Below are 27,753 nucleotides of genomic sequence, written 5' to 3' on the forward strand. Positions count from 1 at the left end.
GGGGTTTGCGTCTGCTGGGGGAGCATTCCTGAGAAGCAGGCCTGTCTGGATCTCCGGGCACAGTGCGGGTGGGAGATGCTGATCCTTTCCCCACTGAGGACTTGAGGGTCAGGGACCTGAGCTCTTGTCTTTCCCTTTGGTCTCCTGACTCCGCCACTGGCTCCCGAGTTCTCTCAGGGCACAGATGTCCCGCCAGCCAGTGTCTCATTGGCTACTGAGCCAAGGTCAGCTCCTCTGTCCCATTCCTGAGCTCCTGGACGTGCCTGCCCAGGACAGCAACCCCGCTTACCCACAGCTAGGTCCTGCCAGCAGGGTCTCAGCCTCATCTTGGGGACGTGGGGATGTGACAAGGGCAGTTGGCCATGTGTTGGCCACATACTTAGGCAGATGTCCTAAAAGAAGGTGAGTTTGTTCGCAGAGCATCTGGGCTTCATTGATTTTCCCTTCAGAAAGATCTAGATAAACACAGGGAAGTAAATGTAATAGATCACAGGGTGGCTTTGGAACGGGCATAAAACTCTAAGCAAGTATTTTTCTGATTCTGATTCCAAACAAGAGGTCCTGGAGACTTCTGATGGGGGCAGGACACTTCTTCGTCCAAGTTCCTGCTCGGCCAGGAGCGTGTATCGTGGTGAGAATGGACACTGCTCTTCATGTCAGCGCGCTTTCCCGAGACTGACTTTTCCTTCCAAACACCCAGGAGAGCAAAAACATTAGAATAAGAGTCTTAAAACCAAACTAATCCTCAAGAGGGGTTTAAATACTTCAAAGTCGAGTCTTAAAGAAAATTGTTTCTGATTCATGGTTTTGGTTTCTATTTCTGAAAATGTCGTGTCATTCCCAAACAAGCTTTATGCTGGAAATTTCTGTCCTTTACATTCATTTGTTCCCTTTTTGCTAAGAATGTCGTCTCCACCTGCACCAGCAGAGCATATTGGTTGCAATTATAGGATTATAGGAAAAACTTTTCTGGGAGGATGATTTGTGGTGGAGTTTTGCAAACGCCGAGGAGTCCCAGCAGCAGCTGGCAAGGCTGCTGTGAGCCACATGCACGTAGACCTTGCTTTTCTCTGACGTCTCAGAGGAGACATAGCAGAGAATCTGGGGAATTGTGCCATTGAGAGAACATAATATATCATCCCTGGACTCACAGGGCACACATCAAAAGCCCTGAGAGAGGGCCTCCCTGGTGGCGCAAGGGGTTAAGCACTGCACTATGAAGCAATCCGCAGCCTCTGCAGCACGAGTTCGATCCCCCGGCCAGCCAGGGAGCAACCCACATGGCGCAGCAGACCTCTCCTGTCTCCCCGCTGCTCCCCTCAGCAGTGTATTTCAGTCCGTCTGCCTGTTCTGCTCCCCACTCTGTCTCTGGTGAATCCTCTCACCCTCTGCACATCTGGCCCGTACCCCAGTTCTTGTATGCATAAATAAATAAATCTTTTAAAAACGTGGCCAGCTCCCTGCAGCAAAAGCCTTCCTGGGGCCAGTGGAAAAGCATAGAAATCCTTGGTTTTTTAGGGGAAGATTTCAAAACTTCTTTTGCATGTCTTAAGTCTGAAATTGCTAAATTCAAAGCTGCCTTCATGGGGCAGGGGGATTCCTTCTAGACAACGAGGAATCCTACAACAATGAGCCAATTATCAGACACTCCTTTTTGGGGAGCAGAGGCCAAGGTACCCATCCTGGAAGCAGGTCAGCGAGTAGCTGTAATGCAGGGAGCCCCGATTTTCGTGCTCTTGTGATGGCTGAGCTGAGAGGCAGCTTACTTAATTCTAATTTCAAACTCCTGTTTTCCGAGTTACATTCTTTTTTTTTTTTTTTTTTAAGATTTATTTATTTATTTATTTATTTATACATGCACTGGGTACAGTCAGAAGCGCGGGAGGGTGAGAGAATTCACCAGAGCCAGAGCGGGGAGCAGAACAGGCAGAAGGACCGAAGTACACTGCTGAGGGGAGCAGCGGGCGGCAGGAGAGGTCTGCGCGCCATGCAGGACCCTCCTCAGGGGCCGGGGAGCAGCCGGGGATCGAACTGGCGCTGCAGAGGCTGCGGGCAGCTTCGCAACCCAGCGCTCAACCGCTGCGCCACCAGGGAGGCCCCCGAGTTACATTCTTAATGTCAGCTCTTCCTGATGTATTAAAAGTAGCCAAGATCACACTGGCTCCAGGCATGAAGAGAGGGATTCCAGGCGACAGGGAAGTAACATTTCCCCAATTCCTTGGATTTCCTTTCCTTCCCTTTATTTTTTAATGTAGGGGCTCAGTCACTCATGTTACATACACTTATTTTAGGAACACTGTTTACAAACATACATAGCAATATTGCGGGGTCTTAGGCCTGTTGAATCTAATAATAATTTGAAAGCAGACATCTCTTTTTTTCCTGTAATGTTTTGTTAGCTATAGTTTGCAAATATTCATCTGTGGCAAATGGAAAGTTTCCAAAAGAAGCACAGCTTCCCTTCCCACAGGGAGTTTGAGGAGCGTGTGCTGGGCAGCATGGGTGTAGGTGGAGCTGCTCAGGGGGAAAGGCCTTGTTCTCTCCCCCTGGGTACCTGACTCAGCCATGCTTTCCTCCGCCAGGCCATGCACTTTGGCCCTGACATATCACTCCCTCACGGCAGGTCTTCCTTCGAGAATCCTTGGAGCAGAAACTGGAGAAGCAGCGGGAGGAGGCAGTTACTCGTGCGGCCATGGTGATCCGGGCCCACATTCTGGGCTACTTGGCACGGTAAGAAGCTCACCGAGGGGGCGGCCTTGTCCACCCCGTGTCACCAGGCTGCATAGCCCAGGTGGTTTGAAAGAGACCTGGATGGAGGAAGGTTGGGGTCCGGCTAGGGGGAGTCCCACTCAGTGCTCCTCATGAGCCAAGTGTCAGATGCCTGGTTAGCTTGACCTGGGCAGAAAGGGTAGGGAGGGGGCTCTGCCACCCCAGTTGCAGCCAGGGCAGTGGGGGACAGTGCTGAGACATTTCAGTGCCTTGCCTCGTTCGCCAGTGCTGCCTCCTGGACCTGCTCTCCTGCTATTTGCTCAGGGGGCAGCTTCTGTTCGCCTGCTCTTGAGCCGCCGGCCCCTTGTGGGGACCGGCCTCGTGAAACCCCAAGCTGTCCTGCCACAGCCAGGCTTTTCCCTTCTCCTAAGCCCAGGAGAGCTACCAGATCTCCTGGGTCCTGTTTACAAGCCAGCTTCCTGCCGGACGATTCGCAGTCCGCATCAGGGGTTCTGTGTTTATTTACCCAAGCTAATGACAGCGTTCTAGCTTTAGACTTGTGAGTTATTTTCCTTTTGTCTTCTGTTTTGTTTGGCCTCGGGGGCCCCTTGGCTCCCTCCGGTCTCTGTAATAGAGACTGGCCTTCCAGTCCGGCTCCGGTTCTTTTGTCCGTAGCGTTCACATAACCGCACAGAGGTGCCCGAGGCCGCGCCGCGGTGCCTCCATGACGCTGCTTTTGTTCGCGTTTTCAGAAAGCAGTACTGTAAGGTCCTGGACTGCGTGCTGATCATACAGAAGAACTACCGAGCGTTCCTTCTGAGGAGGAGATTTCTGCACCTGAAAAAGGCAGCCATCGTTTTCCAGAAGCAGCTCCGAGGTCAGATTGCGAGGAGAGCTTACAGACAGCTGCTGGCGGAGAAGCGCGAGGAGGAAGAAAAGCGAAAACGGGAGGAAGAAGAAAGGTAAGAGCCCCCTGACGGGGAAGGACACCTTTGCGCCACGCCCCCCCTGCGGAGCTTGCAGTGTGAAGCTGTGACTCGCGGGCTGGCAACTCCCTGGCAGCAGTAAAGACCCAGTTCTGGGTGCAGTTTTGCTTGTGTGCAGACTCTGCGTCTTGCCAGCAAGGTTTTTGAATTAGCTGTCTGTGAAAAGTGCTTCTGGGATCATTTTTAGTGTTCATTGCTTTTGCTTATTTTCACTTTCTTTACCGTCTTTAGGGAAAGAGAAAGGGCACGGAGAGAAGCCGAGCGCCTCGCCCAGCAGGTGAAGAGCTCTTGGTGGCGCGGTGTTCTCTTCCCGGGCCCCTTCCACTTCCAGCACTTCGGGTCGAGGATTCAAAACTAAGAGAAAGTGTCAAGACAGAGGAAGAAGGACTCTGGAGGAAATGTTCATGACACACCCATTTCCACTGGGTGAAAATGAGTTTCTGAGATTTTAGTGTGAATCCAGACACTTAGTGTGGTTTCTCTGACCCAGTGTAGCCGCCGTGTTAGTTCACCAGCGATGGCCTGGCGGGGTCCTCACATGCTGGGCGACTGTCCACCTGCATCCCCGGTGTCTGTGTGGCCGGTGTCCTCTTACCGGGACACGGTCAGATTAGATGAGGGCCCAACGTTTTGGGCTCATTCTTAATCCCTTCTTTAAAGCTTCCATCTCCATGATGACACAGAAGAAATGGAAGCCAAAACTGAAGACTAACTTTTTGGGGAACAATCCAGTTTAAGGAATACTAACGAGCCTTCCTGGCTGTAAACCTCTCAGATCTGAGTGTTTTCCAGTGTCTAAGCATCAAATCTGAATTTTTTTTATTTCTGAGTATTTAAGTGTTCCCAAGACCAAAATATGAAATGCCCTCCTGAATGTCAGCTGTGTTCACGCAGAAGCTCCTGCACGTAGAGCCTTTTTTTAAAGGGAGTGCCTTTGTTTCTTTTTTTCTTAAAGATTTATTTTTATTTATGCGTATAAGAACTGGGGTACAGGCCAGAGGTGTGCGTGAGGAGGGTGAGAGGATTCACCAGAGACAGAGTGGGGAACAGAACAGGCAGACTAACTGAAATACACTGCTGAGGGGAGCAGCAGGAGAGTCAGGAGAGGTCTGCTGCACCATGTGGGTAGCTCCCTGGCCGGGGATCAAACTCGTGCTGCAGAGGCTTCGGACAGCTTCACAGCACTGCACTTAAGTGGTTTCTTTAACCCCTTGAGCCACCAGGGAGGCTCAGAGTGGCTTCGTTTCTCTAGAGACAGATCTTTCAAGAACAGTCATAAAATCGGGTTAGTGATTTCCATTTCTGAGGTCTCCAGACTGGCTTCTCTTTGTCTTCCTGTGGCTGCCATGAGATTTCCAGGGGCACCCAAAGCAACTAGTGGCCACCTCTCCATATAAAATGTATCAAGCAAGCATTCAATACAAGTCTAGGATAGTTAGAAAAATGAAGGCCCTCTCTCCAAATACAGCCACACTCTGAGGCCCTGGGGTCTAGGGGTTTCCACACAGCCACTGGGGTGGGGTTGGAGGGGTGAGGGGCACAACTGAGCTGTGACCACCTCCTCTCAGTTGTCCATCACCAGGGGTGCGTGCGGAGAAGCTTTGTGGACAGGCCATCTCACGCTCTCCTTATGTCCAGGAGGCAGCAGCCAGGAGGCAGCGGGAGCAGGAGGCCTTGCTGAAGAGCCAGCGGGAGGCGGAGCTGACCCGGGAGCTGGAGAAGCAGAAGGAGAACAAGCAGGTGGAAGAAATCCTGCGCCTGGAGAAGGAAATCGAGGACCTGCAGCGCATGAAGGAGCAGCAGGAGCTGGCCTTGACCGAGGCGTCCCTGCAGAAGCTGCAGCAGCTGCGGGACGAGGAGCTCAAGCGCCTGGAGGACGAGGCGTGCCGGGCGGCCCAGGAGTTCCTGGACTCGCTCAACTTCGACGAGATCGACGAGTGTGTGCGCAACATCGAGCGCTCGCTGTCGGGGGGCAGCGAGGCGGGCGAGCCCGTGGCAGGGGAGAAGCCCAGCTTCAACTTCAGCCAGCCCTACCCTGAGGAGGAGGTGGACGAGGGCTTCGAGGCCGAGGACGACGCCTTCAAGGACTCGCCCAACCCCAGCGAGCACGGCCACTCGGACCAGCGCACGAGCGGCATCCGCACCAGCGACGAGTCATCGGAGGAGGACCCCTACATGAACGACGCGCTGGGGCCCGCCGGCCCTGGCACCCCTGGCCCGGCGCTCCTGGTGCCCGCAGAGCCCGGCCCCGCCGGGGGGGACCCCACCTACTGCACGCCCCAGAACGCGGAGGGGCCGCCCTCCCCCGAGGGCGAGTACGACTATGACCAGGACGACTACGAGGACGGCGCTGTCACCTCCGGCAGCAGCGTCACCTTCTCCAACTCCTACGGCAGCCAGTGGTCCCCCGACTACCGCTGCTCGGTGGGCACCTACAACAGCTCCGGGGCCTACCGCTTCAGCTCCGAGGGGGCGCAGTCCTCGGTGAGTGCCTGCTGCGCGGCCCTAGGGGCGCATGGCCCCCAGGGACAGGCCCAGATTTCAAGGTCAGACCCTTCAAGCTCATTCATCTTAAACCCCCTATTCTTTTTTTTTGAAAGATTTATTTATTGATGCATACAAGAGCTGGGGTGCAGGCCAGAGGTGTGGGGGGTGAGAGGATTCACCAGAGACAGAGTGGGGAGCAGAAGAGGCAGACTGACTCAATACACTGCTGAGGGGAGCAGCGGACAGACAGGAGAGGTCTGCTGCGCCATGTGGGTTGCTCCCTGGCCATCCAGAGATTGAACTCATGCTGCAGAGACTGGGGATTGCTTCATAGTGGGGTGCTTAACCCCTTGCGTCACTAGGGAAGCCCTAAACCCCTTATTTTTGCCAACTGCAACAGAATTGAGAAAGGCGCTTGGATGTGCGTCCTGTAAGTTGACCGCATAGCCCCCAACCGCATTTGGCCCCATCCCTAAAAGAATGCATTTGAAGTGGAGGCTTCCGCTGTCTTGGTCTTGCAGCAGTTTGGAAAATGACCACACCCAAGCTGGAACTGGAGGTGCCCAGGGCACGTGGGAGTTCCCCCAGTGGTCAATGGCAGCCCTCTCCCAACACCCGCACCGCACCCCTCCACAGCATGCTCTGTCTCGCTGTGCTCCCAGGGAGGATTCTTTGCAGACTCACTTGCTCTTTCCAGCCCCTGGATTTATTCCTGGTTTGGGTTCCCCCACTGGGTGTGCATTCAGCAGTCCCCTGAGTTTAGATTTGCAGATACTTTTAGCTGACAAAAGGTAAAAGGGCTCAACTCTTGCTTGGTTTGAGTAAAACTTCACTTTTCAACACAGTGTTGTTGCATAACTTTTGGATTAAAGTATTTTTAGTGTCAACTCCATGCTGCATGGGATCTGCACAGGCAGGCAGTGTTGTGTGAGTCTCAGATGACGCCCTCCCTGGTCATGGAGCTGCTCTTGTTTACTCTGCTCGTGCGTGCTGGGCACTTTTGTTGCTTCCGCTCTGCCGTCTCTGCTCACATCACTGCTCTCCTCCTCCAGTTTGAAGACAGCGAGGAGGACTTTGACTCCAGATTCGACACCGACGACGAGCTGTCTTACCGGCGGGACTCCGTGTACAGCTGTGTCACGCTCCCCTACTTCCACAGCTTCCTGTACATGAAAGGTACGGGCTGGGCTAGAGCGATGAGGAAACAAACGGGCTGATGGCAACAGCCTCGGGTGGTGCTGGGTCCTCGGGGTCAGCGGAGGACGCTGTCTCACCAGGGAAATGTGGCCTTGACTGCTGGCATTGGGGCCCGGAGTGTGCCACCCTCAGTTACCATGCCACCCCTTTTTGTGTCTTTCTCCCAAACTCGTGTGCTGCTGGTGCAGCCCATTACATCCCTAGATGTACCTCCCTAGAGCCTTAGTGAGCCAGGAGGATGTTCTATAGACGGCAAGAAAAGATCGAGAGAAGGCCGCGTGTTGCTTAAACCATTTCCAGTCCCTCCTTTCTGTCCGCACTCGTTTTGTGGTTTTTGTTTTTTTTTTTTTTTAAAGATTTATTAATTTATTTATACAAGCACTGGGTACAGTCAGAAGCGCGGGAGGGTGAGAGAATTCACCAGAGCCAGAGCGGGGAGCAGAGCAGGCAGAAGGACCGAAGTACACTGCTGAGGGGAGCAGCGGGCGGCAGGAGAGGGCTGCGCGCCATGCGGGACCCTCCCCGGTGGCCGGGGAGCAGCTGGGGATCGAACTGGCGCTGCAGAGGCCGCGGGCAGCCTCGCAACCTAGCGCTCAACTGCTGCGCCAACGGGGAGGCCCTCAGTTTGTGTTTTGATGGCTGAACACACTGTGCTGGAGCTCAGTAAGGAAGACCATGACGCCTGCTTCTTTTAGAAAACCACTTAATTGAGACTTTGTCGTCATTCATGCATTCTTCCATGGTCTCCTCTCTGATTTGTACATCAGTGGCAGTGATAACAAGAAACCAGAATCAGCAGTTTGGGGTAGGAGTCTTGCATGGACCTTCAAAAGGGGGGTCCTGTTGCTTCTTGCTTGGACCCAGTTAGATTTTCCCCCTGGAGAGAGCCCCGATCTTGGTGCTGTCACCCCCATACCCCTTAAACCCGTGGGAAAGTGTTCCCTGACCCTCTTCTTCACTTTCTGTTCCACCAGCATCTTCTTTCATCCCTTTTTTTATGGAAATTGTGCTATTTTTTTGCTGTTCTTCACTCAGTTTTCTTCTAATCTAATTTTTTGCTGCTTCTCCCCTCCTTCACCATCACTTACTTTTCAAACTTCTTTCATTCTCAGCCTGAGAGCCCCTAAATGCATCCAGTTTTCAGTAGAGGAGATCTGCCTATTGCCTGAGTCAGTGGTTAGTGTAGATGTTCAGAGGAACATTAGTATCAAGATTGAGAAATGCACAACAAAGGACCTAGCCAGCATCAGCACACACTGAGAAGGAAAATACTGTGATCACAAATTCAGAACTTAGTATCCCATAAGTGTCTCATCATTGCATTTTTTTTTAATTTATTTATTTATACAAGCACTGGGTACAGTCAGAAGCACGGAAGGGTGAGAGAATTCACCAGAGGCAGAGCAGGGAGCAGAACAGGCAGACTGACGAAATACACTGCTAAGGGGAGCAGCAGGCCTGGCAGGAGAGGTCTGCACACCACGTGGGACCCTCGCCCGTGGCCAGGGATGGAACCGGCGCTACAGAGGCTGCGGGCAGCATCACAGCCCAGCGTTCAACTGTTGCACCACCAGGGAGGCCCCTCATCATTGCATTTTAGGATTATCTCAGGCATTTTGCAGATAGAATAAAATATCCTTTATTTTAATAGTGTATTATTAATATATTTATATTAATATATAAACAATAATATAAATTGTTTTTATTTGCTGTTTCCCTCACTCTAATTACTTGTAGTTCTCTACACTTTCAAATTCCCTGTCATTTAGAATATTATTTACAATATTATTTACAATATGTGGCACTGATTTTTTTTGTAGTTGTCTGATTAAAAGAAATAGGATTAGGAAAAAGTAAAGATACATTCAGAGCATTAAAATCAAGCTCACAAAGGTGAACTTTTGGCCAGTTCAGCTCTAAATCAAACATTGTGCAAATGCATCATAGAATCTTGGCTACATCATTTAATCTTTAATACAATCTTAAAGTTGTGACAAAAATTTCAGAGACGCCAATGATAAACCCCACAGCATCAGATGACATTTGATGAGGATAAATGAGTTTTCAGCAGCTTAATAGCCTGCTAATCAGGTGTTTGCAATTAGGAAATGATGTACACTGATCAAATTGATGAGGTGTCAGGGGAACCCACAATGGGAGAGGAAGCCTGGGGTGAGTCCCTTCCCCATGGTAGAGCCTTGGAGGAAATTCTCCGGGGCTGTGCCCCGCATAGTTCTGATCTGTCTTTGAAACACGCCAGATAACTGTTATCATGTAAAGATAACAAATGACTATATACCACCATTTCCTCTGGGCTGGTTTTGAGAAACCCAGATGAAAATCACAAAGGAAAAAGAAAAAGTTCACCCTGGTAGTTCCTGCAAGTTTGCTGTTCCTTAGGAAGTGGCTCTGGAGCTTGGCATGATCAGACACTTGTCAGCCAGGTAAGCATGTTGATGCTGGAAAAGGACAGCCATCTCCTCCAGAGTTCAACCAAGCAGGTGCACTTTGCAAAGCCAGACACAAGCTGGCCCTGTCATTACCCCCCTCGCTCCTACGATGTCCAGTTTAGATGTGTAGCCATTGAAGAAGTTCCTCTGGAATGGGGTCTGTTTGGAGTCTATTTCTTTTTTTTTAAAGATTTATTTATTATTTATGCATACAAGAGCTGGGGTACAGGCCAGAATGCAGGGGTTGAGAGGATTCGCCAGAGACAGAGTGGGGAACAGAACAAGCAGACTGACTGAAATACACTGCTGAGGGGAGCAGCGGGCGAGTCAGGAGAGGTCTGCCGCACTGTGTGGGTTGCTCCCCGGCTGGCCGAGAATTGAACTTGTGCTGCAGAGGCTGCAGATAGCTTCATAGTGCGGTGCTTAACCCCTTGTGCCACCAGCGAGGCCCTGGAGTCTATTTCTAATCAGAAAGAAAAGTCTCCTTCTTATACTTACCGTAAATGTGCATATTTAAATCTCACTTACATTTATTACTCGCTAACATTTTATAATGAATGTTGAAGAAAATTGTCTGAATGACATTTAAACATATTCTGAGTGGTGGTGGGCAGCTCCCCTTGGAGAATCTGGAATACCAAGATAAAATTATCCTGCCAGAAGAGTGTTAGGATTCATTGTCATCTCATAAAAGATGACACCTGTATACCCTCATCTCATTTCTCTCAACCAGAGTTTTCCACTAGATAACTCAGCCAAATTCTCATTTTCTTTAGGTCTAATCACAATTCAGTTTAAAGTCTTTTATTTTCTAAGTCTCTCTCTGTCGAGGCCCTTTTCAGATGATATTTTCCTTTGAAAAAATGTATTTACATTAAAAAGTTCACCTCCTTTTCCTATACTAAACTGTGGAATCCGTGTGGATTCCCCACATTGACCAGTAAGGAATTTTGGCACCATTTTTCGCTGATTTCCCCTCCTTAGACTATTTGGAAAAAAGCATTATCCAGACTTGCTGTTACCTCCTCTCAGCCCTCGACTCCTCCCCGGGAGTCAGCACATCCTTGTCTTTCTGGGAATCAGTGCATTCTTCTTTCTGTGAGCTCCGCACCAAGATTTCTCAGCTAAGTAGTTGCTGCTTTGGATGTATGGAAGGAGAAACATTGTCGTGTGATCCGGCCAAGTATCTGTCACGGCTGCCTGTCGTGTGCATGTACATGTGTGCGCACACAACACACACAAAACACGCCTGCATGGCCATCCTTCACCCAGGGCTGCTGGAGGGCTGGTTACTGGGGCCAAGGTTAAACAGGTTGAGCTTTGAGACATTCTGACTTTTCTTGTCCCCGCTCCCCTCCCCCAATCTCGGGGTTCCAGGCGGCCTGATGAACTCCTGGAAGCGCCGCTGGTGTGTCCTGAAGGACGAGACTTTCCTGTGGTTCCGCTCCAAGCAGGAGGCCCTCAAGCAAGGCTGGCTCCACAAGAAGGGCGGTGGCTCGTCCACTCTGTCCAGGAGAAACTGGAAGAAGCGCTGGTTTGTCCTCCGCCAGTCCAAGCTCATGTACTTCGAAAATGACAGCGAGGAGAAGCTCAAAGGCACAGTGGACGTCAGGGCGGCCAAGTACGTTGATGAGCCTGGTGGGGCCCAGCCAGGTGGTGCTGCTCAAGCCTTTATTTTTTTCATTTTTAAAGATTTACTTATGCATACAAGAACTGGGGTGTAGGCGGGAGGTGCAGGGGTTGAGATCCCCAGACACAGAGTGGGGAGCAGAACAGGCGGATCTACTGAAATACACTGCTGAGAGGAGCAGAGAGCAAGAGACAGGAGAGGTCTACTGCACCATGTGGGTAGCTCCCTGGCCGGGGATCAAACTTGTGCTGCAGTGGCTGGCAATAGCTTGATGGCGCTGTCTTTAACCCCTGCGCCACCAGGGAAGCCCTGCTTGAGCCTTTGGACGGATGTGATTCTTTCGATGGTGGTGGGTGTTCAGTGTCCTTTGTGGGGTTAGATGATTAGGAAACTGGGGAAATGCCACCATCACTGGTCAGTGCGCTTCTGAGGTTACAGACAGACATCAGCTGTCATTGTCACTTGCCCTTTGGCATCTGAACGGTATTGGTTTTTTGACTTTTTTTTTTTTAAGATTTATTAAGGCATACAAGTGCTGGGGTACAGGCCAGAGGTATGGGGGGGTGAGAGGATTCATCAGAGACAGAGTGGGGAGCAGAACAGGCAGATCCACTGAAATACACTGCTGAGGGGAGTAGCGGACGAGACAGGAGAGTTCTGCCTCTCCATGTGGGTTGTTCCCTGGTGGTCCAGGGGATCGAACTCACGGTGTAGTGGCAGCAGACAGCTTCATAGGTTGCATCTTCACCCCTTGCGCCACCAGGGAGGCCCCTGGTTTCTTGTCTTAAATGGAAGTGGTAATACACATTCTCGTTGATTTGGGTTCATGTATTCTTTCAAATCAGAACCCAGATAAGGTTTAGAATTTTTACTTGGCTGACACATCTCAAGCCTCTCTTAATTCCTACATCCCAGGACCTCCCTGGTGGCGCAAGGGGTTAAATACTGCACTATGAAGCTATCCGCAGCCTCTGCAGCACGAGTTCGATCCCCGGCCAGGGAGCTACCCACATGGTGAGGCAGACCTCTCCTGCCTCGCCCGCTGCTCCCCTCAGCAGTGTATTTCGTCAGTCTGCCTGTTCTGTTCCCCACTCTAGTGAATCTTCTCACCCCCCACATCTCTGGTCTGTACCCCAGCTCTTGTATACGTAAATAAATAAATCTTCAAAAAAAAAATTCCTACATCCCCTCCATCACTTCTTTGCTGGCTGGCTGTGATGGAAGGTGTTACCTCATTTCCCCTGCAGTTCCCAGACTCTGTTTATCGTGGCTCTCATGATGCCTGTCATTGCTCCCCTTCTCCAGGGAAGTAGGACAAATGTGGGTCCCCCTACCCCGCAGGCCCCCCCACCTGTGTTGCAGACATTCCTAGGATTCTGCTGGTCCACGGTGGACCAGACCTGCAGCCGCACAGCCAGATTGCAGCATTACCTCCTCGTCTACACCCAGGGCAGCTGAGTTCCTGAGCTCCTCACCAGTGGCTGGGGAGGGTGCCATGGTCTGGACTTGGGGGTTACTGTTCTGTCCAAGGGACTCCATGGCCCAACACTTGGCTGAGCCTCCCCACTGGCCACCTCCCCTCCCTCCCACTGGGGAGGCACCCCAGACCACTGAATTCTAAACTTGATTTCCTTTTTTTAATATTTTATCTCGTCTCGTAGATTCTAGCCCGAGGTCATACAGTCTCTCTTTTCTACCCAGTTGCTGTTCCGCTTACACGTCAGCTGTTCGGTTTCCATGTTCTACAGGCATTCCCCTGGTTCAGCTGTCAAAACAAGCTGGCCTCCTCCCCAGGGCCCTCCTCCATCAGTGGACCACCTCTCGTCCCATCCCAACATCTGCCTGGTTCCACCCTGATTTTCACTCAGCCCACCAATTTTAAATCTCAAGCGCTGGCGTGAGATCTAGATGTTGTTGAAATCCTGCCTTGCACCACAAGCCCCAAGTGGAAATACTGTCCGTGTCAGGACAAGCCAGCCAGCAGTGTCAGCCAGAACCTTAGACCCCAGTGAGAAGCGGTGATGGCCTTGGGGTGGCGTGCGCTCCCAACCAGCCCCAGTGGAGCCCCGCCAGGTGGACAGTGGAAAGGGGCCATAGTAGAGCAGGGCCTCTGCCCCAACCCTTCCAGGGCCTGGGAAGGTCTGGTCCCTCATGAGAGGTCAGAGAGGCCCCTTTCCCAGACAAGTTGGGAAAACACCTTCCTGGCCTAGGGCCCAGCTCCCGACTCCTCCTGGGAGCACAGTGGGGCCTGGCTCCCTCTGGAGGCCACAAGCATCTTCATCTTCTGTAAAAGCAAAAGCACAACCCCCAAGGCTGAAGTAGGCAGCCGAGTCCTCAGCTACAGGTTCCAGCTTAACTGCTAGTTTTGTGAATTTTGTAAATTGCTCTTCATATTTATTGCTAAGAAATCTGCTCCTGGATTGCATTTGGTTCTCTTGTTCCTTTGCAGGGAGATCGTAGATAACACCAGCAAAGAGAACGGGATTGACATCATCATGGCCGACAGGACCTTCCACCTCATCGCCGAGTCCCCAGAAGATGCCAGGTGAGCTCGGGCTGCCCCTTTGGGGGACAGCCCTGGGGTCAGGCTCTACACTGGCTCTGAAAAGATGTAATGGGTTTTCTACTTGGGCTTTTCTCTGAGGCTGGTTGAGGAACTGAGCGTCCTAAGAGCCTCATGGGCTTTTCCCTGAGGACCTGCTGGGCCCATGTGTCCAAGCACAGAGTGCACCTCGGGGCTGCCAGCTTTCTGTGCCCCTGGGCAACCCTCTCATCATGCTTCAGGCTTCTGTTGTCCCCAGCAGCATATATAACCCATGCCAGGCATGGCTGCTGGCCCCATCCTCTTGAAACTTCTGGCCTTTGAAATAGAACCGTTCACATTTGCTTGAGGGTTAAAAAGGCAGGCACTTTAATTTTTAAGATTTTTTTTTTTAATTTATGCATACAAGAACTGGAGTATAGGCTAGAGATGCAGGGGGTGAGAAGACTCCTCAGTTACAGAATGGGGAGCAGAACAGGTGAGTCTACTGAAATCCACTGCTGAGGGGAGCAGCGGGTGAGGCAGGAGAGGTCTGCTGTGCCATGTGGGTAGCTCCCTGGCCGGGGATCGAACTCATGCTGCAGTGGCTGCAAATAGCTTCATAGTGCTGAGATTTTAACCCCTGCACCACTAGAAAAACCGAAGGCAGGCACTTTAACCAGTAGCTGTTTAAGTAATTGATAGTGCTACAGCATTTGGAGGATTTTAGAGGTCTAGATACCGAAGAATTCGATAGGACAGGACAGGACAGGACAGCCTGTACTCAGAGAACGTAGACTATTCGCCCTTGAATAACACGTGAACAGAGCTGCTCCGCACATGTGGGTTTTCTTATAAGTGGATGATTCAGTCTTATGGCACTGGTACAGTGGGCTGTGAGTATTTGAAGGGGTTCAGAAGTTATTGGCATATTTTTTACTTCATTTTGGGGGATGCCCTGAACCCCATTATTCACTGTATATTCCAGGCAATATTGTAACGTGCTTCATACCTGTTATCTCATTTAATTCCTCTGTCATTCCTTTAATTCTACCCAGGTAGAGCAGCAGTGTTATGATAACGATTTGCAGAGTGGGAGGCAGGGTGCTGAGAAAGGGCAGCGTGGTGAATACAGAGAAATGCAGCCTTAATTCTGTTGGTAGCATCATTAAGCTGCTTACGTTATCTGAGGAGCTTACATTTTCAGCTTGGAAAACAAGGGTGGCAGCACTGGTTGGGCAGGTTGTCTTAACTTTTCTGGACCTCATGTTGAAGTGCTGGGCAGATATGGGGAGCACAGGTGTTGACCCCACAGCATGCATTTTTGAAGCACGCGCTGGAGCCTGCCTGTCTGTTCCCGCTGCCTTGGCAACCGATAGGGCGACGTCGGTGGTGACTCATCGCGCTGAGCCCCACCAGGGAGCGTCTTCTAATTTATGAGGGTGTCATCCTTGGCCCTGTAGTCCTCACTTGTCAGCTCAGAAACTGTTGCTTCTTCTAGTGAGTTCTCAAGACCTCACTACTCTTTGCCCTTGGAATGTTTTTGAGTTGGGAGCAAGATTAAGGGAAAATAACTTCCCATGGGAACGAACTCAAACCCGCCTGGATCCACAAATTAGGAGGCAAACTGGATAAAGCAGCAGACCTGGGGAATCCTAACCCCATCATTCCACCCGGGACCCACAGAGACCCCATGTGGGTTTGTACGGCCCAGAAAATGCCCACAGCTTTGCAGCCAAGCTCAGGTGTGGCATTTGGCAGCTGTCCTGTCTGCTTTGCACCATAATGAACCTGCTACATTGAACAGTTGGTGTATTTTGGCCAAGTGCTTACCGTCCTGACCAGTGGGACACATTTTAAAGTTGACTTTTCAAATTTCATGTTGTCCTTGATTCTGGAGAAGCAGTTTGTCAGTTTCAGAATCTCACTTGTACAGATGGAAAGCCACCAACCACCCCCCCATTTCTTTTCCTTTGTGTGTGTGACCCCATGTAGCCCACATCTTGAACATACGTGTTCTTTGGTGTGTGGTTTGTGGTACTTTTGAGCTTCATAAAGCTGTTACTGAAGTCTTGCCTTGGGGTTAACCAGAACCTATGACAAACTTAGGATGTTTCCCTTGGCCTACCTTGGTTTGCTTGCACAGTGAGATTTTTCAAGCTCTTAATTTTTGTCCTTGAGAGATCACAGGAAAGATTTGGTGCTTTGTAAAGCACCAAAGGACTTACGTGAATTATCATATATAAAGGTGTTACTTTTACTTAAATATCACTTTGTACCAAGTACTTTCTCCTTGGCCTTAACTTAGTGGAAGTGTGCGTGCGCGTGTCACGTGCACCCCCTACAGGAGAAGGATGGCTTAGCACCATTTTGTCCTCGCTTAAGACCTGTTGGATGACTGGGTGGTTATATTCACGATTATTTCCCTTAAGATTATAGTGCATTTATAGCCACATCATGACTTTTGTTCTGCTTGACTCTTTTAGTCAAGCAGACTAGAGGCTGGAAGTGAGAAAACTCATTTGAAATGAAGATAGAAGAGTTTTCTGGCCAAAATAAACTTCTACTTCAAGCAATTGTTTTCCACTTCTATCATTTTGTTCATAGATTTTTTTTTTAAATAAACATTTGTGCTTTATTTATTTATTTATTCATTCATTTATTTATATATTTATACATGCACTGGGTACAGTCAGAAGCGCGGGAGGGTGAGAGAATTCACCAGAGCCAGAGCAGGGAGCAGAGCAGGCAGAAGGACCGAAGGACACTGCTGAGGGGAGCAGCGGGCGGCAGGAGAGGTCTGCGCGCCATGTGGGACCCTCCTCCCATGGCCGGGGAGCAGCCGGGGATCGAACCGGTGCTGCAGAGGCTGCGGGCAGCTTCGCAACCCAGCGCTCAACCGCTGTGCCACCGGGGAGGCCCCCTATTTTTTTTTTAAAAGTAGATTCCTATCGGTAGCTGGAACCCCCATCCTGGGAAGGAGTAGGAAAATAGACATCAGTTCATTCTGAGATTAAACTCTCACATTATTGGCTTTCTTACCTGGAAATTTATTTTTCAAAAAAGGAAAGGGCACCTTAATGTGCTCAAGTTATAAATTAGTTAATACCTTTAATAAAGTTCTTGATATAAGTAACTTGGGTAGGAATAAGGATTTCATTATCTGCTGCCAATTCCAAGGAACTTTTTTTTTTTAAGATTTATTTACTTATGCATCCAAGAACTGGGGTACAGGACAGAGGTACAGGGGATAAGAGGGTTCACCAGAGACAGAGTAGGAAGCAGAAGAGGCAGATTGACTGAAAAACACTGCTGAGGGGAGCAGCGGGGAGACAGGAGAGGTCTGCTGTGCCATGTGGGTCAGCTCCCTGGCCTGGGATTGAACTCATGCTGCAGTGGCTGCCGATAGCTTCATAGTGCTGAGACTCAACCCGTTGTGCCATCATCGTCATCACATGTCTGTAAAGGTCTGCGGGACCCAGAGGAAAGGACCTGCCAGTGACCTCAATTGCTGGAGGATATTTAAAACATACTTTGGCTCTTTTTTCTAACTTTTCCCTGGTGCTATGAAACTCATTCACTATGAGAAGTAGGCAAGTCAAAGCAAGTTGCAGACATCATTTTCATAGAGACTGTGGGGCAGGCGCCGCTGCCGTGCAGACCCAGCGCCCAGCCACTGCTGACCGTCTCCTCCTCCCACAGCCAGTGGTTCAGCGTGCTCAGCCAGGTCCACGCGTCCACGGACCAGGAGATCCGGGAGATGCACGACGAGCAGGCAAACCCGCAGAACGCCGTGGTGAGTGAGCCTCGGTGGGGCCTGGGGGACGTCCTGGGAATTTCTGGCCTTTTAAGGAAAAGAGTAATTAAAGAGAAAAACAGGACCGTTTTGGTTAAACATCATGCAGAAAAAAGTGGAATAAATTCTAGATTATAAATAGAAGTACTTTCCAATTCTCTGCCTCAAACCCCTAAAAGAACCCACCCATCCCCGCTCCCCCACAAAATCCCAGTTTTTATGAAATCAGGGAAACGCATCACACTTGTCTTCAAAGGACCTGGTGAATTCTCATTTGTAAACTCTGCCTATTACAGTCGTAAAATCATACTGTAGAAAAACTTCAAAGTTTCTTGGCAAATAAATGTAAAGCCTAATGACAAATCATGGTGTAGATTAGTTCATACTGCTGAAAGAAGTTTATAAACACTCTTCACTAAAGATACATGACCAGAAGGTTGATTTATAATTTTTTTAATGAATGACCTATAGATTCTGCCCCGTCTGGGGGCTCTCTGTACTCAGATGATGAAGGGCCGTTCTTAGGTAACCATTTTCCTGCAGTTCACACAAAAAGGAGTCCCCCTTGTTAATTTGAGAGCTGTGACCTGGGGAAACGATGCAACTCACACCCTATTTGAATGGCTGTAAGTCTCATTTCATTCTCCTTTCCAGGGTACCTTGGATGTGGGGCTGATTGATTCCGTGTGCGCCTCTGACAGCCCCGACAGGTAAGCTCAGGTGTGAGCTTAGCAGAAGTGGTGGATTCCCCGCCTGCCTGCCCAGACCCCTGTTCTCTGACCACGTTCCTCTTCACTGGGCTGTGAGCTGAGTCGAGACTCTGTCTTCCCCCTCGTCAGTGCCCCCCAACCCCCATGTCAGCCCCAGCCATCCAGAGTCTGCCTCCTGGCTGCCCAGGTTTGCATCACCCGAAGTCTGTAGTTCTGGGGTTGACAGTGGAAACCTATAGACGATCATTGACATCACGCGGGCGTTGCCTGTACTCCATTTGGAGATGACAGACTCAGGGTTGGTATAGGAAGGAACTGGAACCCCAGCACGGGGTGGTGTACTTCCCCTTTCTGACCTTAATGATGAAATTTGAAAATGGTTTTCATGACAGTGTTTACAGAGACGATTCATAAATCAAGCCACAAGCAATTTATTTCCCTTGACCTTTGTACCTTTCTCTACCCTTAAATAGCATGTGTGGGGGGTTACTTTTTGAAGGAAAATCATCTTCGGAGAGGCTGTCCCATGTCTTTGCCGCCAGTGACCTTTGTCTAGTTTTCTTTGCTGTTTATGATTTCTGGTTTTGACCTGCAGTGGAATTTAAGAGAAGTTGCTGGAGGATCAAAATAAGAATCAGGGTTGGCTTCTGCCTTCATAAGTAACATAGCTCTAGAAATGCCTGGAAATGTATTCAAGTTGACAACAAAAATAGCATCTAGGGCACAGCATTCGGTCCTGGGGTCCGCATCGCCCCACCGGGGTCAGAGTCTCTTCTGAAGCCTGGCTGCTGGCTGTTAGCATCACCCACACCTCCCCACAGTGATTCTTGGGAATCTTTAACGCTTGTCAGGACTCAAAGCCCGATCCTCCTTGTTCTTCTGCCCGGTTCCTGCCATGCCTAACGTTTTTCTCCTCCTAAGACCCCTCCCTCCAGCAGGCTGGGTCATGCCGGTCCTGCTCACAACTTCCTACCTCTGTCCAGGCTTTCCTCCCTCGCTCAGCTTTCTCTCTTGCCACCTGTAGAAAAACTTGGTCCTGATTTTGACGGGCACCTCTCTCGCCCTATCTGCTCCAGTCCTGTTCATCTTTTCCTTGAACCTTTGTAGCACCAAACAAAAGTGCACATTCAAAAGCTGGCAAGCATGTGTTTCTCGTCACACACGTAAGCATTAGAGGAATTAGTGTGAGTGAGGCCTGTGAGGGACGCAGGGCAAGAAAGAGGTGTGAGCAAAAGTAAATTTCCATTATTATCAATGCCAATACCCTCAATACCAGGCTTCTGAAGTGTATACGATGTTCCACATACACCCGTCGACTCACCTTCCGTGACCAATGCCTCACACTTCACTACCCACCCACTGAAATATTATCCAAGGCAACAGCCAGAGGCAGAAAGAAATTTACTCTGGAGAGACATCCGCCCCCGCCCCCACAAAAAAAAAAAACAACTCCCCTGCAGTCACCCTATGTAGCCTTCCTGGAACTGAGTTTCCATCTGGAAAATTTTGCCTGAAGAAGTACTTTCCCTTCCAGGACCTTCAGAATGTGTTACTCCCACTTTGAAGGTTAGTGATGCATAAAGTAAATCCTGCAGGAATGAGCAAGGTTTGCCTGGTGAAATAAATAGCCCTGCCATTGTTAGCCTGGGAGCCATCGGCCAGGAAAAGGGCAGCTAGTCTGGGTTGAGATGGGTGATGCTGACCGGGGACTCGGGGCCTTGGCCTCCTTCCTTCTCGCCCTGCTGTCCAGACCCAACTCGTTTGTGATCATCACCGCGAACCGCGTGCTGCACTGCAACGCCGATACGCCCGAGGAGATGCACCACTGGATCACACTGCTGCAGCGGTCCAAAGGCGACACCCGTGTGGAGGGCCAGGAGTTCATCGTGCGAGGTGATGCCCCCAGGCCCCCTTCATGTCCAGGGACCCCTGGCGCGTCGCCCTGTTGAGTGGCTTTTCGAGTAATTTTGATTCAAGGTTGTTACAGAAGAGCTGATCGTGGCCATGTCTGGCAACTGGTAGACGTCTGACCCGTTTGAAAGCACTGTGCCAGTGGGGTGTCTGGGGTGGGCCTCGCCGCTTCCCATTTACGCTGTGTGTTTGCTCTGCAGGGTGGTTGCACAAAGAGGTGAAAAACAGCCCGAAAATGTCATCGCTGAAGCTGAAGAAGCGGTGGTTTGTGCTCACCCACAATTCCTTGGATTACTATAAGAGCTCAGAGAAGAACGCTCTGAAATTGGGGACCCTGGTCCTAAACAGCCTCTGCTCAGTCGTCCCTCCCGATGAGAAAATATTCAAAGAGACAGGTAACCAGGGCAGGCCAGCTGGGGCGCAGGCACGGGCATCGGGTCACCCTAGGAGAGGCCAGGGTTTGCTCAGAGCCACAAGTGAGGTTCCTGCTGGAGGCCTTGCTCTCTCCCAGGCCCTTAGCTTCTTGGTTTACCTCCAAGCCTGCTTGGGGTTCGCCGCTTGAACTCTCAGTCTTTAGATGATCTTGATTGATGGACTTGCAGAAAGATTCTTCTAAAGACAATTACGGGGAGCACAGACTCTCCTCCAGGAATCTTTGTTTTTCGTGTGCTTGTGTTCTCGACTTTTCCCCACCGATCCATGAGAGTCAGTAGCTGCTGAAACAGGATACCTCCTGATGGACAGTGAACGAGGCCCCACAGGTTACAAGCAGCCACAGAAGCTAGACCCTTTTGGTCTTCTAGAAATGTTTCTGGAGAGCTGATTTGGGGTTTCGTGGCTCATTGTGATTTTGAGCTTTTCTTTAAACATAATTACTCTGTGAAAAAGAAATGCTCATATGTTTTTTAATATAATCATTCCATGCAAATGACAGCGGTGTACAAACACCTGCTTGCTTGGCACACATGTTTCAAGGGAGAATCTAAGGCGAGGAGAAGAAACAGGGAAGAGGCCAGCCAGGTCTGAGGACAGTTTTCCCTCTTGTTACAGTCTTGAAAGGGACCTTGGCTTATATTCTCCCTTTCAGAGCAAATGCTGCTTATTTATTTAGTCGTGGTTTATGTTTGTCCTCCCGCCTCTGTAAACTGCTCATGTCTTTTGGTGCAGAGATACCTAGTGCAGGGCACACATGGAGAAATTGAACAATACTTGAATTACATAACTAATTAAAGGAGCTCAGGTGGAGAAGCTTAGGCTTCTAATGGCCCTGGATTTCTGGGCTCTGGTGCAAGAGCAGTAGCTTGGCAGTGGCGTTAACAAGCTTGCATGTGTGTGTGCTGGGGTGTTGCAGGCTACTGGAACGTCACCGTGTATGGACGCAAGCACTGCTACCGGCTCTACACCAAGCTGCTCAATGAGGCCACCAGGTGGTCCAGCGCCATTCAAAACGTGACGGACACCAAAGCCCCGATTGACACCCCCACTCAGCAGCTGATTCAAGACATCAAGGTGAGCGGGAGCTCAGCCCCCCATGAGGTTCATTCGCTCAGACTCTCACCCTTGGAGCAAATAGATGCCAACATTACTCAAGCTCAATTTTTATCGTCATCAGAACCAACTCTTGATTAATTTTGCGTTTATTTAGGAATCTAAATGAGAGATTTTAGGTGAAAATTTACACTAAAAATGCCCATGTCATCCTCGAGGAAAGGGTCAGATGTTTCTGCTGAGCAAGGCCGACTGTTGAGTTTACAGGCAGAGCAGGTGATGGTGTGGGGTTTGAAGATAGGGCCCCCCATCACAGGGATGTGGTGGGAGCTGACTTTCTAGACCACACAAGGAGATCTCAGAGAGCCCAGCCTAGTCTGTTAAACATGGATAGCTTGTCACGGGCCTCGGAGACTAACACTGACTGTTAAGTTGTAACTCCCTGTTCCTGATGATTATTGCTCAGTGGTGTAAGCGCAGCGAGGGGGTGATGCAGGGCGGCTGTGAGCGAGGGTTACTGCTTGCGTTTTCCAGGAATGGAAAAAGACATGGAATATTCTGGTGATTTGCTCCCACCACCAGTCAGTTCCCCATGCAGACGCCAGTCAGGGGTTTGTTTTTACAACTGTTCCAAGTTAACCGTGTTGGAAGATTCCCCATACAAAGGGAAGAGCTGACTCTGAGACAGGAAATATGGCAGAGTGACAGTGAGGCAGGTGTTCGTGAATGGCACCTGCAGAAAGGCGCTATCTAGTCAGATCCAGGAGTGAACTCCCAGGGCACCAGGGCGGGGGCAGGTCTAGCACAGAAGCTTCTCATTTGCCACCCAGTGCAAGTGGCCTCTGGATTCCCAAGGAATTGTTTTCTGGGTACTTGGTGCTAAATTCCAGTGAGCCCATTATTCTGCAAGACTGCAAAGCTTCTGTGGAACTCAGGTGCAGGCCACTCACAATTGCATTTCTGATCTACAAAAGCTGGGTTTTCTGATGCTTTCTTTCGAGACAAGAATGGCAAAAGCATATTTCAGTGGAACTCTCTTGAAAGCTATTTCTAGTCTTAGAATCAATTAAATGAAATCAGACATCAAAAGAATAAGTAGAATTCTCCAAAGATAAAAAAATGCTTCATGAATCGGACAAGTTGCCCTCATTAAGTCCACACAAAGTTTTTGAAATAACTCGTTTTTTTCCTCTGGCTTCCAACAGGGTGCCACTGGGAAAGCTTCTTAATGGAAGTAAAGTTCCCAGGACCGTATGATTCGTCGCCTCCCCCCAACTTTTCTGTTTATCTAATGTTCTAAGAGTCACCTGGCTTTTTCATATCCCCGTTTAACATTTTAGGAGCATAAACACAAGGTGAAATTCTGTGAGAGGAATTTAGGGGCTACGGGGGAGGCTGGCAGGTGGACGAACAGTCACTAATAACATGTTGAATGCAGAAGACCAAACTAGCAAAATGTCCTTTTCCAATAAATTAAAAAGACAGCCCAATGTGGCTAAATGATGGATGGCTAAGTCATTAGCAAGAGTAGTTTAAACAAATAGTCTGAAATGTCTAGAAACTCCGGGGGGCAACCGTTGAATCATATCGGGCAATGGATGCACTTACAGGGACGAGAATGAGCGATGTAAGAAAAGTCGTATTTGTGATTTGTCCCTGCCTGTAGCTCGTGGGTGTCTTTGTGCTTGAAATCAAGCCCACCCCATGCTTGGCGCTGATGTTGTCTCCCCTCGCTCTGCACCCTGAGCTCGCTTTTCTTTCTCTGATGGCTCCTTCCTTTTCCAGGAGAACTGCCTGAACTTGGATGTGGTGGAGCAGATTTACAAGCGGAACCCCATCCTCCGCCACACCCACCACCCGCTGCATTCCCCGCTGCTGCCCCTGCCCTACGGAGACATCAACCTCAACTGTACGTCCCGTCCCGCCGCGGCTGTTCCCCGTTAGCGCCTCAGCTCGGCTCCGTTACGTTCTGTTACGTTCACATGTTTTGACTCCAAGACACTTGGTGTCAGGAATAGGGGACAAAAGTAGATTTTCTACTAAGGCAGGGATTTCAGTTCTGGTTATAGCGATGGGAAGATTGTTGTGCTTTTTGTTGTTCCAAAAAGCTGTTGTTCAGAGTCAGAGCAGGGCAGCGCTCCCTGTGAGCTTCAAGTAGCCCGACTGCACCAGAGATGCCTCCCACACAGTCTCACTTTCCAAATACAAAACCTGTTTGACCACAGACAAGCTTTTAAGCGTCTTGTGCCATAAAACAGTTCGGTTCTGTGACAACACAGTGGAGCTCGCCCACCTGCCTGTTTTGACAGCTCCGTTCAGCTGACTCAGACGCAGGGGAGCCTGCGGGTGCTGTGCTGTGAAGGATTCCCATTCCCTGAGGCCACCTTTTCCTCCTCTGATCTGCGGTTCAGACTGTCCTTTCTCTGCACCCCTTGTGACGTCCATGTCTGCTTTGCTCTCCTTAGTGCTCAAAGACAAGGGCTACACAACCCTTCAGGATGAAGCCATCAAGATCTTCAACTCCCTCCAGCAGCTGGAGTCCACGTCGGACCCTGTGCCCATCATCCAGGGCATCCTCCAGACGGGGCATGACCTCCGACCTCTGCGAGATGAGCTGTACTGCCAGCTCATCAAACAGACCAACAAAGTGCCCCATCCGGGCAGCGCGGGAAACCTGTACAGCTGGCAGATCCTCACCTGTCTGAGCTGCACCTTCCTGCCCAGCCGGGGCATCCTCAAGTACCTCAAGTTCCACCTGAAGAGGTAGAGATGGCCTGGGCAGGGCGGTCCCCACATGCGGTGCCTGGAAGTGTGGTGCAGTTAAAGAGAAACCTTGCAGGGAAGCAGCCTGCCCCCCAGCAGCCAGCCAGCCAGCCTCAGACCAGCCTGGCGTGGTCTAGGGACGTACGCGTCTGACGTCCCCTGGGGGGGGGCACAGAATGCAGGGTACCTTGGTTTTCCCTTCCAAGCCACTTGAGCTGTTTTAGAGACTATGTTACTTTGGGGGGATCGGCCTCCTAGATAAGGCCCTGGATGTATGTGATTACTATTGCCCTGTATAAGTCAAAGCGCAAAATGTGAACATTTGTTCTAGCACGAACAGCCAGAAAAGGCTTGATTCCAATTCTGATGAACTAAACACAATTTTCCTATGTCTGCGTGAGGCAGGACTCCTAAGGATAGCAGCAGAGCAGAGCCCAGCTGGTGGCGAAGCTGCCCCGGGCAGGCGGTGTCTCAAATAATTTTGTATTGAAATTAACCGTGTATGGAATGAGCAGGACCTGGGCCTCCAGCCCCCGCAGAGGGCTGGGGTTTGCTCCCGTCCCCGCTGGAAGCCACTCACCGCGTGGGTTGAAGCAGCCTGCCCCCCAGCAGCTAGCCAGCCTCAGTCCAGCAATGAATAGGTCTCTGTTTGTCTCCTAGGATACGGGAACAGTTTCCAGGAACCGAGATGGAAAAATACGCCCTCTTCATCTACGAATCTCTTAAGAAAACCAAATGCCGAGAGTTTGTGCCTTCCCGAGATGAAATAGAAGCCTTGATCCACAGGCAGGAAATGACATCCACGGTGCATTGCCACGGCGGAGGCTCCTGCAAAATCACCATCAACTCCCACACCACGGCCGGGGAGGTGAGGGCGCAGCCGCTGCATCGCCGCTGATCGAATACTGGCGGCCAGCGAGCCTGGGCAAGAGGTGGGGCGGGGGTAGACGAGGGGTGTGCCGGGTCAGCTTCCCTGCCCAGTTGGGATTTGCATAGAGCATCCTTCCTTGCTCGCTTAGCAAGAAAGAAGCGCACTTGCCATAGCAAAGTGTGTTTAAAACAAATGAAAACACGACTCTAAGGGCATGTGAGTAGACGAGACATTCTCCAACTCATCTGAGTAGATAGTCCAGACCTGCCTGTTTCCTTGGCCAGCTGGGACAAAGGCACTGGTAGCTCTTCTGCAATAAGGTGTTTGTTTGCCACACGAAGGTACAGAATGTAGAGCACACACCTTTTCATCTTTTTTAAATTTAAATTTAATATTCTAAGCCAGTTGCCTGGAAGGAGGTGTGCAGTGAGACCCAGAAAAGCTTGTGTAGAAGAAACCTCCAAGAAGACACTCTGGTTTCATGGTTTATCAGTTGGAACCCCAGCCCCAGGCTGCTGGTCTCAGACTGCGCATTCTTAATACCATGGGTTGTCAAGAAATTGGACCAGCATCTGGGTCCAGCCTGTGTTCTTTTCAGCAAAAAAGAGATAAAAGTGTTTTCAAGAGAGGGAGCGGAAAATAGCACTTTGCAAATACTGGGTGTTGACACCAGAGTTTTGGAGAGGCTGCTTGGAACCGAATTTTGGCCAGCGGGTGAAATCAGTTGCTAGAACTAAGGTAAAAAGCAGTTCTAGAACCACATGTGGGGAGCACGACTTTGGGAGCTGAAGCCTCACGATACCTTGCAGGTGGTAGAGAAGCTGATCCGGGGCCTGGCCATGGAGGACAGCAGGAACATGTTCGCCTTGTTTGAGCACAACGGACAAGTGGACAAGGCCATTGAGAGCCGGACCATTGTCGCTGATGTGCTAGCCAAGTTTGAAAAGTAAGTCCCTTCTCCCGGGAGCACCAGCAGAAGAGATAAAAGAAATTGACAGTCAGAGTTGAAGGCTTGAACTTGTATCCGTTCTCAGCCTCAGGTGTCCTAGAGCTCATTTTATTTTACCTGTGTTAAAACATTGAACCTTTAATCTCCTCCACATCCTGTTTTTCTTGATTCCCAGATAGAGCCACTGCTCCAGTATGAGTCGGCTCCTCTCTCCATCCTTCTTCTCCACCCCTCTTGTCTTCATTGTCTTGGAATAGCCTGGTTCTAGGGTTGCCCCTTAGTCATTAGCTTCAAAACTGGGCTGGTGCACACATAAACCAACTTACAAACGTCATACTGCATTTTCTAACTCTTAGACCTACAGTATTTGATCTCTGGCCCTCCTATCCCCTGCTCAGTGTGAATATAGTCTCCATAATAGCCACGTCAGTTTTTAAACACATATTATTAGTTTTCCTGAGGATTGGGAAAGGGATTGGAGACATAGCCCTTGTTTGTGCATAGCTGGTGCGTATTCACCAGGACACTGGGGAAATGCTTGCTTAATTGGCACAGTGTAATTGAAGGGAGCCCAGAATGAAAACCTGTTTGTCACCTCTGGTTAATTAAAATGATTGAGGAGCTCTGATAAGCCTCACTATTGCTCCCCTTCTCTCCCTCCATCCCGCATCTTACCCACCCCGTTTTCTGAGCATGGACAGAATGTCTGTATCCTTACAATAAGCCACAGAAAGTCCCCACCCTGGGGTCCCGCAGGCCCATCTCTTGCCATGTGTCTGAGTCTCCTGACTTCTGTCCCTAGACTCGCTGCCACATCAGAGGGGGGTGACATGCCCTGGAAATTCTACTTCAAACTTTACTGCTTCCTGGACACAGACAATGTGCCTAAAGACAGTGTGGAATTTGCATTTATGTTTGAACAGGTAAGAGGAAATTTCATAAATAGACTTTTGTTGGCAGGCAGGGGTGAAACCATGAACAGCCCTCAAAAGTTCACTGCAATTCCTTGGCAGTTATGCGTGACTCCAGATCCTGCGTGGACAGAGCCACTGCTGTCTTTGTAGAACAAAGAACCCATGTTTTTTGAACTCCCATGCCAGGAACCAGTCTAGCTGAGGGGAGAGAAACAATGGGAATCATCTAACAGATGTGTTGGGTGGTACTTGTGGTCAGCAGCATTCAGAGGAGAGAGGGGGGCTTATGAGATACAGTTTTTAGAGAAGGTGATGTTTGAGGGCGTGAGCCAGGGGAGGGAGGGCGGGGTATGCATGCAGGACTGCATGTC

The 27,753-nt window shown here is 50.2% G+C and overlaps 1 protein-coding gene across 2 annotated transcripts in view; it reads left to right on the forward strand.

Moving 5' to 3' along the window:
• MYO10 (myosin X) overlaps window positions 1–27,753 on the forward strand; it is a 192,320-nt gene that overhangs the window by 159,281 nt on the left and 5,286 nt on the right. For both annotated transcript variants that reach the window (XM_037529096.2, XM_037529095.2), the window contains exons 22-38: window positions 2,624–2,730; window positions 3,462–3,671; window positions 3,927–3,972; window positions 5,334–6,179; window positions 7,235–7,358; window positions 11,207–11,450; window positions 13,909–14,004; window positions 17,683–17,776; window positions 18,431–18,486; window positions 20,237–20,379; window positions 20,598–20,792; window positions 21,749–21,906; window positions 23,671–23,794; window positions 24,351–24,648; window positions 25,309–25,516; window positions 26,329–26,465; window positions 27,271–27,391. In XM_037529096.2, the coding sequence (XP_037384993.1) occupies window positions 2,624–2,730; window positions 3,462–3,671; window positions 3,927–3,972; window positions 5,334–6,179; window positions 7,235–7,358; window positions 11,207–11,450; window positions 13,909–14,004; window positions 17,683–17,776; window positions 18,431–18,486; window positions 20,237–20,379; window positions 20,598–20,792; window positions 21,749–21,906; window positions 23,671–23,794; window positions 24,351–24,648; window positions 25,309–25,516; window positions 26,329–26,465; window positions 27,271–27,391 (3,207 nt within the window). The remainder of the gene's footprint in view (window positions 1–2,623; window positions 2,731–3,461; window positions 3,672–3,926; window positions 3,973–5,333; window positions 6,180–7,234; window positions 7,359–11,206; window positions 11,451–13,908; window positions 14,005–17,682; window positions 17,777–18,430; window positions 18,487–20,236; window positions 20,380–20,597; window positions 20,793–21,748; window positions 21,907–23,670; window positions 23,795–24,350; window positions 24,649–25,308; window positions 25,517–26,328; window positions 26,466–27,270; window positions 27,392–27,753) is intronic.

The sequence above is a fragment of the Talpa occidentalis genome, unplaced genomic scaffold (assembly GCF_014898055.3).
Source record: "Talpa occidentalis isolate TD23 unplaced genomic scaffold, MPIMG_talOcc4v2.1 talOcc4.6, whole genome shotgun sequence".
NCBI lineage: Eukaryota > Metazoa > Chordata > Mammalia > Eulipotyphla > Talpidae > Talpa > Talpa occidentalis.